The sequence below is a fragment of the Equus asinus genome, chromosome 19 (genome assembly GCF_041296235.1).
Source record: "Equus asinus isolate D_3611 breed Donkey chromosome 19, EquAss-T2T_v2, whole genome shotgun sequence".
Taxonomy (NCBI): domain Eukaryota; kingdom Metazoa; phylum Chordata; class Mammalia; order Perissodactyla; family Equidae; genus Equus; species Equus asinus.
This window is the reverse complement of record NC_091808.1, coordinates 5,911,490-5,924,265: the sequence shown is the minus strand read 5'-3', so window position 1 is coordinate 5,924,265 and position 12,776 is coordinate 5,911,490. Positions and strand designations below refer to the sequence as shown.

The following is a 12,776-nucleotide window of genomic DNA, read 5'->3' as shown; positions in this document are numbered from 1 at the left end:
CTCTGCTTTCCTCAGTTTCTCATAAGCACAGGAAAGAGGATGTCCACAAAGTGCTGCCCGGACCGGGGTCTAGGAGCCCCCGCCGAATCATGAAATTACATGAACCACCTTGAAATCCCTGAAACAACTCCAAGCAGAAATGTTTTCCTGGGTTTCAAGAGCTTTAATGGTCCGGACTACATTTGCTCTTCCACAGACCTCGCCTAAAGCACATGGTCTCTCTGGCTGCTTCTCAGTCGCTGTCACCCTGAGTCAGGTTCCCAATCAAATGACAAGTCCTGGATTGGGACAGACACCCTGGGAGCACATAGGAAGGATTTTTAAACTTTTGCACAAATTCCCGTTGCTTTTCCCTTGTTCCTCTAAGTGTGATCAGTTAGAGGTCTAGGAATAAGATGTGAGGGGAAAAGTTTTTCCCAAAATAAGAAAGAATAGATTTCCTTTGCAAACTTTTTTTTTTAGAGTTGAATTCAGTTCCTGTCTCCAAGAAACGGCAGATTTCCCGCATCTCTTTCTTAAAAAGTTTAAAAAAATAGGGAAATAATGTTGACTCTTGCAGCTTCTGCATACTTTTCTATTGTAAGTAGATTTATCACAGGTTTAATGTATCTTTTATAAAAGCGAGTGATAACCCTTGGCGGAAACGTTGAATGACACAAGTAATAAATGCCAGCGGTGCTCCCCGTGGGCTGGGCACCTTCCCGTGGGATGTAGCTGTCCCATCTTACAGCTGGGGGCACTGAGATGGAGAGAGGTGAATAAGGAGGGCGAAGTCACACAGCACCAGGGTCTGCACAGAACTGGTCCAGCGTCAGAGGCATGTGGCTGTGTCACACAGGCCAGGGGGGATGGGTGTCCTGTGGTTGCCAGATGTTTCCTAGCTCATTTTATAATCACGACAGCCCAGCTGTGAAGGGGTGCTGTTCCCTTTTTCCCTATGAGGAATCCCTGATTTGGGGTCGTTCAGAGATGCTCCTCTGGCGGCAGGTGGCAGGTGCTTGTCTGGGTCCAGCATGCACGCTGTCTCTGATCCGTTTCCCCATCAGAGGTGTTTCTTCTGACCATCCTCTGGACTCAGTCCTCTTTCTCAGTGATGGTGGTGAGCGGGATCAAAATGAGAGTTTATCTGCTTTAAGGTTGGGAAGTTTTCTTTGGTTTTTAAAGTTTTGTTGTTTAAGCAAGTGTGCTTTCCCTGTTAGACCTGTGCCCACGAAAGAGTGTGGGAGTGGATGTGTGCGTGCGTGTGCTTGCTTAGGAAGATTAGTCCTCCAGCTGGCCAACTCCAGCCTCACGTCGCAGCAGCCCATGTGGAGGACCTTGGGCACTTCTTAGGGGTGAGGTGGAGTGCAGACTCTAGTTTCAGCTTCTCGGGTGCTGCAGTGGCGCAGGCCCCAAACTGTGGGAGGGGTGGTCCCCATCATCAGGGAGGACCACTGTGCCAGAGAACCACATATGGCTCCAGGTGGCAGAGGGCCGACATGCAGCCTCTGGGGCCAGTGGGGAAGCTCCAACAGCGTGGTTCTCCAGCGTCGAGTTATTTGGCATTTAGATGTTGTTTCTGGAAGGCGTCTGTGCCAAGGAGCGCAAAATGAGATCAGAGACTGATGCAATCCTCTCGCCAAAATGAGAATTCAGCATCCCAGTGAGGGTTAACTAGAGTGAACACAGAGCCCAGACTCTCGGAAGGTGGTTTGTCTTTGGAGAGGCCGAGGAACCCAGAAGTGGAAATATTTCCTGCTGTTCAGGAGAAGGCCTGGAGGTCCGATCAGGGATGCTGTGGGGAGGTGCACGCGGCAGTGGCGTACCCTCCAGACCTGGGTGTGTGACAGGCCAAGATATCTAGGGCCAGCCCCTGCCCCCTTCACGTGCCCATCCCTTCCCTCTTTGCTCCCCCCCAGTGTTCCAGCAGGCGTCCCCCTGGCGGTTTCTCGCTAACCCAACATGGTCTCTAACCCCTCTTTGTCAGCCAGCTGCCCCGCTCTGTCTCGACTGTGCCGAGATGCCATCCAGTAGTTTCTGTCTAACCCTGTGTAGTAGTTGCACATCCTCCCCTTACTTGTGAACTGTGAATACGGAAACACCATTCCCATGATGTCCTCTGTTTTCCTTCCAAGAACTGGGTTTCTCTTGAGGAGAATACAGGTTCTCAGCCCTTGAATTTATCAACCTGTAGTAGACCAGCCACCTGCTCAGCACAAAAAAAAATTGGTTTCAGTTTTGCGAACCCAACAAGAGAATGATGATTTCGGCGTTCTCTGTCTCTGAACTCTGTGTATCAAAGTGTTCCCAGTGGGAGAAAATTCCTGAATTTGCGCACAGAGCCCACGTTAAAATTCCACCCTTCTCAGCCACGAGTGATCCTGGCATTGCACGGCAGCCTGTGTCTTCTAACAGGAAGTGAACACGGGTTCTTAAAGACCAATATTGAAATCGGAGTTCAGTTCTTTTAAAATCCAGTGGTTGCTGGAGACAGATCCGAAACCCACCCCCGAATGCTCAGCACTGCCTCCCAGGGCAGCATTCTAGGATGTATTTATCCGCAAGCGAAGCCCACGTCTGTTCGCCCTCCGCCCGCCCTGTCTTTCTTGTGTAACAAGACCGTTTGTGTGTGTGTGGCAGGTGGCAGATTCAAGAAGGAGATTGTCGTGGACGGACAAAGCTATCTGCTGCTGATCAGAGATGAAGGGGGCCCCCCAGAGGCACAGGTGAGTACTACACGCGGGCTGCTAACCAGCTTTAGGCTTGGGTTTCCTTGTTGAGGTTCTGATTAACGGGAGGTTCTAGAAATCAACCAGGTGCACCTCAAGAAGAGGTGACGGAGGAGCCCCGTGAAAATGTTTCTGACGACTGAGGTTTTTCTCATCTCTAAGAAACGAATTCTGTTGTTCCTTCAGGCAGAATCTTAGAGGGAAGTTGGGGCTGTGTGGCTGCTTGTCACTCTGTTTTTAAGAAGGAAGGAAAAGCTGAATCTGACTGATTTGTCAACTCAGTTGAACTGACATCTGGAAATTTCTAGTCTTTTGTTGTTGTTCCTTTTTCCTGTATGTGTTTCATCTCTGGAATAGTGGGCTCCTTTAGAAAGTTGCTGGGTGAACTTTGGAAAGCCAGTCGACAGTGCCACGCTGCTCACTGGGCTTCTTGGCCCAGGTCAGTCTCCACACGTGCAGCATAGCATGGAAAGTTCCTCGAAAGGTGGGCATCCTGGGCAAAAAAAAAAAAAAAGCATGAGTCTGGAAAACCTCTTCTTTAGTTTACTTAATCTCCAGTTTATTATTTGACTTACGTAATAATTTACTAGCTAAACACTTTAAAGGAGCCAAGAGTTAGTCAATGACCCATTAATGCAAAGTTAACATTAAAACTTTCCGTGGCATTCTTTCTTGAACTTAGATTTTTATGAAAAGTGAGACATAGAATTATCAAGTGATTAAAGGAAGATGTGGAACAGAGGGGTTGTTACAATTCTCCTCCATACGTTGGAAGACTATGGAGCTCTTCCAAAAGATGTCATAGGTTCACCGTGTTGCATGGAACCTAAAATGCCGCTGGTGGTGAGCTATACCAATATTTAAAAGAAAAATGCTGCCAGTTAAATTTGAAACAAAGCAGTCAGAAGGTATGTTCTTATATCAAAGATGTTAACATGTGAGAAAAGTTTTTCTAACATTGATGAAACAGTAGACTTGATGACAATAAGGAAACGTATGGAAGACTTCAAATGCGAAAAAAGTAGGTGGCCAAGCCATGTGAGCTCACGTTCAGTGAATGTCTGTTTATAATTAAGCCGGGCATGGTTTGATATGTGACTGACACCATCGTAGAAGGTTTGCAATGGTGATAAAAGCCAGATAACTCTTTCTCAGTCATCCTTCCACGTGAGACCGTCTGTCCTGCTGTCACAAGGGGCTCTGATCCAGGTTCCCTCAGAGGCGGCTGGTAATTAGGAGAATAAAGTCGTGTGGAAGTCCCTGGGGTGATTTCATATTTTTCTCAGCCTATAAACGTTTTGGAGTGACCAGGGACAATTTCACAATTAAAGAGCAAGCCTTAGTGATATATGAAGAATCTAAGAAAAGCCTTGATGAACCTGCAGAAATGCACATCAGCGCTGCTTTAGTGGCTCTGAGAATTCTGCTTTCCCCGGTGGAAAGCTGTCCAGGGAGGCTGGTGGCGGAGGGGGAGCGCGGAGACACGGAACTTCCCGTATTTACAGTGACGGGTGGGAAGGCTGTCCCGGGCCAGGTTTAATTGCGATAAGACCAGGCTCTGAGAGAACCCCCAGGTGCACATTGGAGAGGGAGCTCCAAGAGTCAATCATGCCATGGCTGTTATTAGGGTTGCCTTTTATTAAAAATTTTTGGGGGTGCTCATATTACAAAACCCATACCAGTGTTCCCCACATCCCCACATGTCAGCAGACGACGTCCTGGTATTTTGTCTCCAGTGGTATTTTTCCTCCGAGAAAGATCTTTTCTCTAATGTCCATAGAAAATGTATTTTTTACGTAACTTCACATGCTTAGAACATGTGAGGTCTTTTGATAAAGTAACATTTTCCTTCCTTTTAGTCACTATAATTAATGAAGGGCTTACTTGAAGCAAAAATAAAATAAGGTCTGTGACAAATAGCGGGACTCTTCCTGTGTGTTTCTCCTTGTGCCTCAGAAGCACACACGCTGTACGACGAATCCAGTAACATTGGGTGAGTACCCGCCCTGTGTGGGTCAGCTCATTTAATCCTCGAGACCCTCCTGGCGGAGGATGCTCAGAGCATTCCCGTTCTCACAGAGGCTGCTGGTGCCCCGAGAGCTTGCCCGAGGTTGGAGGTGGTTTTGCGGCACTAACCAGGTGGTCCGCCCTGTCGATGGCACCACTGCCGGGCCTGCAACCAGGACCCCCAGGCTTTCTCCATCTTGGCCTCTGGCCACGAGAAAGGGTTGACTCAGTTTTCCTGAGCACCTGCCCTTTATTCACCCCCCCCCTTCCTTCAGAAGCCATATCTAGCCTAGAAGCTTACCCTAGCTAAAGAGTTATCCTTTAGAGGATATCCAGATGGAGCCTGTCAAGATTATGGACAGGGTTGTGTACAAAATTGGGCAGAGAGTTCTTGAACATTCAAGAAAAAATAAAACTCTTCTCAAGTTACCGTTCCTAGGCATGTGTAAGCATGATCTTTTGTTTTCATTATTATAGATCATGTCATGTAGTTTTCCCCAAAGATCATGGCTTCGTGAATGAAATCACAAGACTTTGTGGCTGCTAGTGTCATCTTAGGGTCATGTAAACACTCTGCCAATTAACGGCTTTTTTTGGGCAGTTGGTGGGGGAAGCCATTGGGGTGGGGTGGTATTTGTGGAGAGCCACCACCTGTCAGGTGCAGGGCAGTCAGAACACACCTGAGAGAATGGGACGGGGTCTGCATTTCCTCTGCACGGAGGGTCAGCTGGTTGTCAGCCTCGGTCTTGGGAGACGAGAGCTGGTCTCAGAGGACAAGCACTCATAAGGAGCTCGTGCACGTGGGGAAGCTGACTTCTCCCGCTTCTTGGAAGGGAACGGGACAAGGAGATGCCCTGTGTGGGCCGGTGTCCTTGGGTCTCTAGAGGGCCATCCTGTTTTCTCAGGCCTGTCCCACGGTTCTTGGCTCCTAAGCTCTCTCTTTCACTTAATTTTATATTTATCATTTGAACTTAAGATTTACTTAAGTTTTATTGCGTGAAAATTGCATGTAAAATGAATACGCTTTTCATTTATATGTGAAAGTCTGAACTTAACTCACTCAGAATTTCCCCAAATATGTATACAAGAGCTGATGCCTTGGCTGTAAAAACTTACCTGGGAACTGCAGCTTTTAGAGAAAGCAAACAGGATTTTTTTTTCCCCACTTGGAAATAGAAGGGTAGTTGGTGGCAGACCAACCCAATCGCGACCCTGCTGTTCCAGTCGACTCCAGGCAGCTCCTGAGCCTGAAGGACCCTCCATTCACAGCCTGAGGCTTTACACAATGGTTATGAGTAGTGAATGAGATAATATATGCCTGACAGTAGGATTATTTGCCCAAAAGAGGATTTGATGGAGGTTTAACTGGATGCCGGTAAAACAAGAATAACGTGGCAAGAGGCAGCTTGCTGTGGGGTTTTAATTTTTTCCCCTTATTTTTAATTCGTTTTGTTAATTTCACTAACAGTAACAATAAGTCGTCATTTCATCGCAGGGTGCTGTAAGGATTCAGTGGCAGGTGATCTCTACGGTACAAAGACCTCTCATGACAGAGGAGTAGGCACCAGTGTCGGCCCTGGTGGAGGATTTCTGAGCGGGCCGTGGGTGCTCCGGGGTAGAGCCCCATCTCAACCTGAGGGGTCCAGCAAGGCTTCCTGGGGGGCTCTGGAGGGAAGGGTGAAACGGAAAGCTGCAGGGTCAGCCTTGGTGCCCGAGTCCAGATCGGCTCTGGTGTGAGGTGGGGTTTGCCTTCTGTTCACGTAGCTGCAGTCGGCCTAGGCGGGACATGGGTGCGTTCCAGTGGGAAGCATGTAGAGTACCTTCTCTGCAGATGAGATGAGGGTCCCACTGCAGGCGTGTTGTGCTCAGGATGAGGAGGGTGTTGGTGACATCCAAAGTCAGACGTGGGACTCGGCCTGACGGAGGGAGGTGCTGGTGCGCTGTGCCGGCCGCACGTCCTGTGCTCACGAGGATGCTGTGATGCTGTTCAACCCCGTCTCCCCGTGAGCCTTCTCAACTGCTTCCTCTCTCCTCCCTCTTTTCTCCCTAGTTTGCCATGTGGGTGGACGCTGTTATATTTGTCTTCAGCTTGGAGGATGAGATAAGTTTCCAGACCGTTTACCACTACTACAGCAGGATGGCCAACTATCGGAACACGAGCGAGATCCCTCTGGTTCTAGTGGGAACCCAGGGTGAGTGATGTCCGCGTACAGGTGGTGTGTAAAGGATCCCAGAGTTGAGCTGTAAGTGGATTCTTGGTCTGTATTTTCGGCATGCAGGAATTTGTAAATGGCTTAAAGAGGAAATAATTTCCTACTGAAGGCTCACTTTCTATGGTTGAGAATCCATGACACTGAAATTGTCACATTTCCTCATTTGATTCTTTGGAGAAATCGCTTACTCAGAAGCCTCAAAACAAAACATATACGCATCCCCCAAAATAAAGCCTATTTTCTGTTCTTTTCTATATTAGGATATCTTAATTCTCTCTGTATTGTAAAACAATTTATAAGCAGTCTGAAAGGTTATTTGAAGTTTTGGTGCACCTTTAAAATAATCCTGATTTCTGATATGTAGCACAGTTTTGTTTTATTCTGCTCTATTTGTTAATGTCCTAGGATCTGCATCTTATTTTTAATCCAGCAGATCCCTCAGAGAGGATAGAATCATCTCATCATACGGGCACATTTCCTCTTTTCTTCTAGGTCACTTAAAACTTGGTCTCTGAGTAAAGTGGCATCATTTGAAGTGTCCTTGTTTTTGATCACAGATTCATCGATACGCAGCTGTCTAGCATGGGGGTCTTAACTAAGAGGCCACACAGAATGTTTTTAAACATCAGAAGAAGGTTAACTTTAAAACGGCTTAGTCAGAAATATGGGTAACTAAAAAATAATCCTGTTAAGAAAAACTGGATTATCCTTTTGTTTTTTATGGTTCCTATACTGTTTTTTGTTTATTCCTTTAGAGTTAGCACCTCTGGTATGCCCTCCCACGTCCTGATGTAAGACTTTTCCAAAGGAAATTAGCTGGGTTGAACAAGAGGAATGGTTAGCTGCAGGCATCATACCAGGTCTGGTAGAGCAGAGGAGCTCAGCCAGGGTCATTGGCAGCTTTGGCAGCAAGACGAGCCCCAACCATGGAGTGGGGATGTGTGCTAGAGAAATAAAGCAACTTGCAGTAAGCTCAAAACGTTTTTCTTGGCGTGCTGGATGTAAAATGCTGGAGTTGGGTTTTCATGGAGAGCATCCCCCATTTTTTTTAGCAAACCTGTAATGGCCAGTGGTCTCATAACAAACCTTCAGAGCGAGAGGGAGATAAGAGAGTAAAAGCAAAGAGGAGCTTCTTTATGCCTACAGCGCCCTCTAGTGGTCACCGGGAAACCAGCGCGCGCCCGCAGAAAGCGCTTGGTTCTTGTTTTAATAGACGGAATTGACATAATTGGGTTGCTGTCTTGAAAATTCATAACTAAATGATGTTTTATGGTGGGTAGCCCATCTCAAGCAGACCCTGCATAATGCTACCTTGAAATTGAAACCATTCGGTTCCAGTCAGCTCCTCTTCCTGCACACCTGCCCTGGGTATTTCCGAGCACAGTCAGAGACTGTGAGTGGGCATCTCCTTACCGGCTGCCCGAGTCCACGGGCTTGTGTCTAGGACTCAGAATGCCTTTTCGCTGTGGACTCACTGTGATTCACGGCGGGTAAGTTTTCAGTCTAGGCCAGAAGGTTAAGTTTGATTTTACACACCTGTGGGTCTGGTAGGAGAGCGTGGAGTGGAGTGTCTGGCTGTGTGGCCTTGACTGCTGCCCCCTGGGCTCTGGTGGGGCTCAGACTGAGGAATCCCTGTAAGGCGCTTAGAGCATCCGTGGGCACTAAGTGTCGGGCAAGTGGTTGCTTTTGCTCCTTACGTTTCAGTATACGGCCAGTCTTACTGAGGTCCTGCTTGGGATGCCAGACGCGTGTCTCCCTCTGCTCCAGTCCTTGGAGGTTAGTGCTGCTCTCTTGTGTTTCTGCCCCAACTGAAGGAGGGCCCATCCGTGCCTCCCACCGGGATGGTCTGTGTGTCTGGAGGAGGCCTGTGCACGGCTCCATAGAGTTGCTGGGGGGCCCTGACGTGGTCCCTGAGTGGAAGACCCTACCCCCATTTATTCCCACTAATTGGAGAAGTGTTTGTTGACTGAGTGCTGTGTGTCTGATAAGGTCACAGGTGAGGAGCACCTGAACCAGGGAGCACGGATCGAGGAGGACTTGTTGGCTGTCTCCTCCCCTTCACTTGTCAGACACTGTTCATACGTCAATGAGGCCACGCCCCAAACGAACAGGACAGGAGTGCTATCAATTAGGAACCTCATCTGGGGGATGCTCTGGGTCCTTAATGAGACCTCTGATTCCTGGAGCACCCTCCAGGCTCCTGTGGCAAGAAGGTGGCATGAGTCTGGGCTTCTAGAGGGTTCCACTCTCAGGTGCCTGTTAACTGCTTGCAGACTCACTTTTGTGAAGCCTGCGTGTTGTCCTGCTTTTGCACGAACTTCATGGGACGTCAGAGAGACAAAAGGCAGCTCAGGTCTCCAGGGAAGGAATCTGAAATTTCCCTCCCAGCTGGTTGGTGTTGGTGGCCTCCAGGTGGGAGGTGAGGGGATGGGAAAGAAGAAGAAGAAGAATTAAGCTCACTCCGTGAGGCTCCCTGGCGTGTGGTGCAGCCTCGCCCCGGGTGGGAAGGGCGAGTCTGCGAGGTGTCTTCTCTTCCCGGGTTCAGTCAGGGAGCTGCGTGGATGAGACACTTCTGAATGAGGCGATTATGAAATGTTTGTTCAACAGGTTCTGTTTTAAAGGCTTGCAGATTAAGTTGATTTGAGGGAGAAGCACGAGCTATAAAAAGATGCAGAGTTACAGGGAGAATGGAAACGAGGCTCGTGTTGCACAGAGATGCAGAGTGAAGGGGAGCAGGTCCTTGTCTGTGACGTGACGGTGCATCTGGGAAGTCGAGACGAGACAGAAGCGGAGTGGGCATCCCACCCAGAAAGGAGGGGCTGAGGAATTGTTGGGCCCAGGTCAGGAGAAATTTTAAGCTGCCTTGACTCTTGGTGGCCTGTAAGTTCCAAATTACACTGGAGCATTGAAAAATAATGGATTTCTAACTTCTTTCTTACTATTTTTTTGAAAGATGTTTATACCTTTAAAAAATGCTTCTTTTCCTTAAGTATTGTGAGATCCAATTCATATTTATTAATCTGTAAGACAAGACAGGATGAGGTTTTCTTTGAAGGAATGTTCTGGAACATCTATTGAGGCGGCACAGGTCACTGTCAGTGAAAGGGGTCCTGAGTCACAGAGTTAGTTTCCCTTAGAGTAATTAAGAACCATCAGTTCAAACCTATTCCATAGAGCTAAAAAAAGCAGGGAACCAGGAAAGGAAAAGAGGGAAAAAGTGAATAAATTGTTTTCTCCAGATGCCATTTTTCATACTTCAAAAAATAGCATATCAAATGCACTTCTTGTGCAAAGAAAATTCAAAAGGTTGTCACTATCTTGTATAACTTATGCTGTTTCTTCGACTAGTAGAGAAAATTCTGTTGGTGGATTTTGCTTAAAGAGTATTTTCTGTAGCAAAGGAGCCTTTGGATCCTCTGAGAAAATTTCACTTTAGAAAAAAAGTCACTGAAAAGTGCCTTTTGTCTCACATATGGCACAGTGGCCACTAACATCCTGGCCCTTTGTCTGTTCCTGTGAGCCAGGCACGTGGGGGTGCTCAGTAACTCAGTAGTAACGGAATGGACAGCATGGGGGCATTGTGTACACTGAGCTCAAAAATGCTGAATTTTCTTCCTTTTTTTTTTTTTTTTTTTTTTGGTGAGGAAGATTAGCCCCGAGCTAACAATTGTGCCAGTCTTGCTCCACTTTATATGTGGGTTGCCACCACAGCATGGCTGACAAGTGGTGTAGGTCCACACCCAGGATCCAAACCTGCAAACCAGGGCCACTGAAGTGGAGCATGCAGAACTTTAACCACTTGGCCACAGGGCAGCCCCTGAATTTTCTTTAGGAGTGTGTTTGCTGGTGCCCAACATCTCTGTTTTGCTGCTCTAACGCTCCCATCTGTGCACAGATCCTGGAGGGTGGGGGTTATCCCCTGCCCTCCCATCTAAGCCATCTGTGCCCTGGAGTGGTTCTGATAAGACCTAAGGTGGCTCGTACACCTGTGCTTGTGGTCTCCAGTGCCTCCCCTCCTCCTCCTGCCCTCGCCCTTTGGTCTCCTTTAGACACACCAAGTACTTGGCTGCTCCCCGCCCCCAGGTAGTGGCTGGTCACACCGCCTCCTGCAGGTGAGGCTTCCCTGAGAAGGACACTGAGTCCACTGACCTCCTACGTCCTTCCCCACCTGACTCGGCTCCTGTCGCCATCCTGCATTCTAGTCCTCGCTCATTTCGTTCTTATTTATTTTCTGCCTCCCTCCCTGGCCGACTAGAATATCCCCTCCGTGGGAGTGCAGACTTGTGTCTGTTCTGTTCGCTGGGTATCCCTGTGCCTAGAACAGGAGCAGACACCTAAGGGGGCTCCGTGGACCTGTTCTGAGTGGGCGAATGGGCACACCTGGAGGAACGATGCTAATACAGTCCTGAGCCACATAACGATGTTTGAGTCAAGGACGGAGCCACATAGACGGTGGTGGTCCCGTAAGATTAGCATGATACAGCCTAGGTGTGTAGCGGGCTCTGCCACCTTGCTTTGTGTAAATACACTCTGTGATGTTTGCACGATGACGAACTCGCCTAACAGTGCGCTTCTCAGAGCAGATCCCCGTCGTTAAGTGGCGCACGACTGTGTACTGAATGCATTTAGAGGGGTGCTTTCTGCAGAGAAGGTCCCCTGCAAGTAGTGACTGTGGGGTTTTTTTTTTCTTTTTTAAAATATTTTTCTCTGGAGCCGCATTTAACTCTCACTCTTTCCTTCTGGTCTTCCTGGACGTGCTTTTATTTCACTTTCAGAAGCAGGATCCTCTGAGACAGGCTTCTAATGAATGACTAGTCTCGGGTCTGAGGTTATTATTTTGGGGTCAGCTCTGTTTTAAAAACGCCGGGTTCTTAGGAGCATTACGTCCCTGCTGAGTAAGGTGCAGCTTTTGAGCTGCTTGGGGACTTCGGCTGTGGGAGGTGGTCAGAGCTGCTTGTGGTCACCGTGTTGCTACTCTCTGTTCGTCTGCTCCAGATGCCATAAGTTCCACCAACCCACGGGTCATCGACGACGCCAGGGCGCGGAAGCTCTCCAGCGACCTGAAGAGGTGCACATACTACGAGACGTGTGCCACATACGGGCTGAACGTGGAGAGGGTCTTTCAGGACGGTAAATACTCGCTGCTGCGCAAACAGCATCCCTTTGCCCTATAGCAGGTCACTCGTCCCCACGGACGACGGAAACTCGTCCTTCGATGCGTGGGTGTTACCATGAATCCGAGTGCTACATTCAAGAGTGACTCTCGGTTCTGTGCTGGTTAAAGTGGCGTGTTCAGAAAACACAGTGAGCTTTTATCCTAAAACAGTCCTACAGCGAATGCTGTGTGTCACATCATGTGGCCCTTTTGGGTACAGGTTGAAAAATTTCTCCAGCTATTTATTTATGCACATGAACTATCAAAGTTACACATGGACCACTTTCTTCCTCACTGTAGGGGCTCATTCTTAATTCAAGCCCATCCTTAAAAAACGGTTTAAATATTTCACATTAGGCTTTGAGAAGAATAAACTGAAAAAGAGAGAGAGAGTCAAGTTTGGCCAAAAATAACCACATTTTAGGACTCATGGCTGAGAGTAAGCACACCAGCATTTAGGAGTCGTTTCTCTGTCGTTGCATTTATTAATGATTGTCCATCTCCAGGAGCATCAGACAGGAAGTTCTCCTGGGGGAGCAGAAGGTTCTACGGGGGGATAAGCATTCACATACGTGATTGTCGTGCCAGTGTCGGATTGGGAGAGGGGAGAGGGACAGGTGGAGATGGTGGGAGGGAGGCATGGTCTGTAGCCTGGAGGGGTCAGGAGGGTCCGGGGTGAAGGGACCCTTTCAG

The 12,776-nt window shown here is 48.2% G+C and overlaps 1 protein-coding gene across 14 annotated transcripts in view; it reads left to right on the top strand.

Moving 5' to 3' along the window:
• AGAP1 (ArfGAP with GTPase domain, ankyrin repeat and PH domain 1) overlaps positions 1–12,776 on the top strand; it is a 559,975-nt gene that overhangs the window by 221,501 nt on the left and 325,698 nt on the right. For all 14 annotated transcript variants that reach the window (XM_044751550.2, XM_044751551.2, XM_070489343.1 and 11 more), the window contains 3 exons: positions 2,620–2,705; positions 6,766–6,907; positions 11,924–12,058. In XM_044751550.2, the coding sequence (XP_044607485.1) occupies positions 2,620–2,705; positions 6,766–6,907; positions 11,924–12,058 (363 nt within the window). The remainder of the gene's footprint in view (positions 1–2,619; positions 2,706–6,765; positions 6,908–11,923; positions 12,059–12,776) is intronic.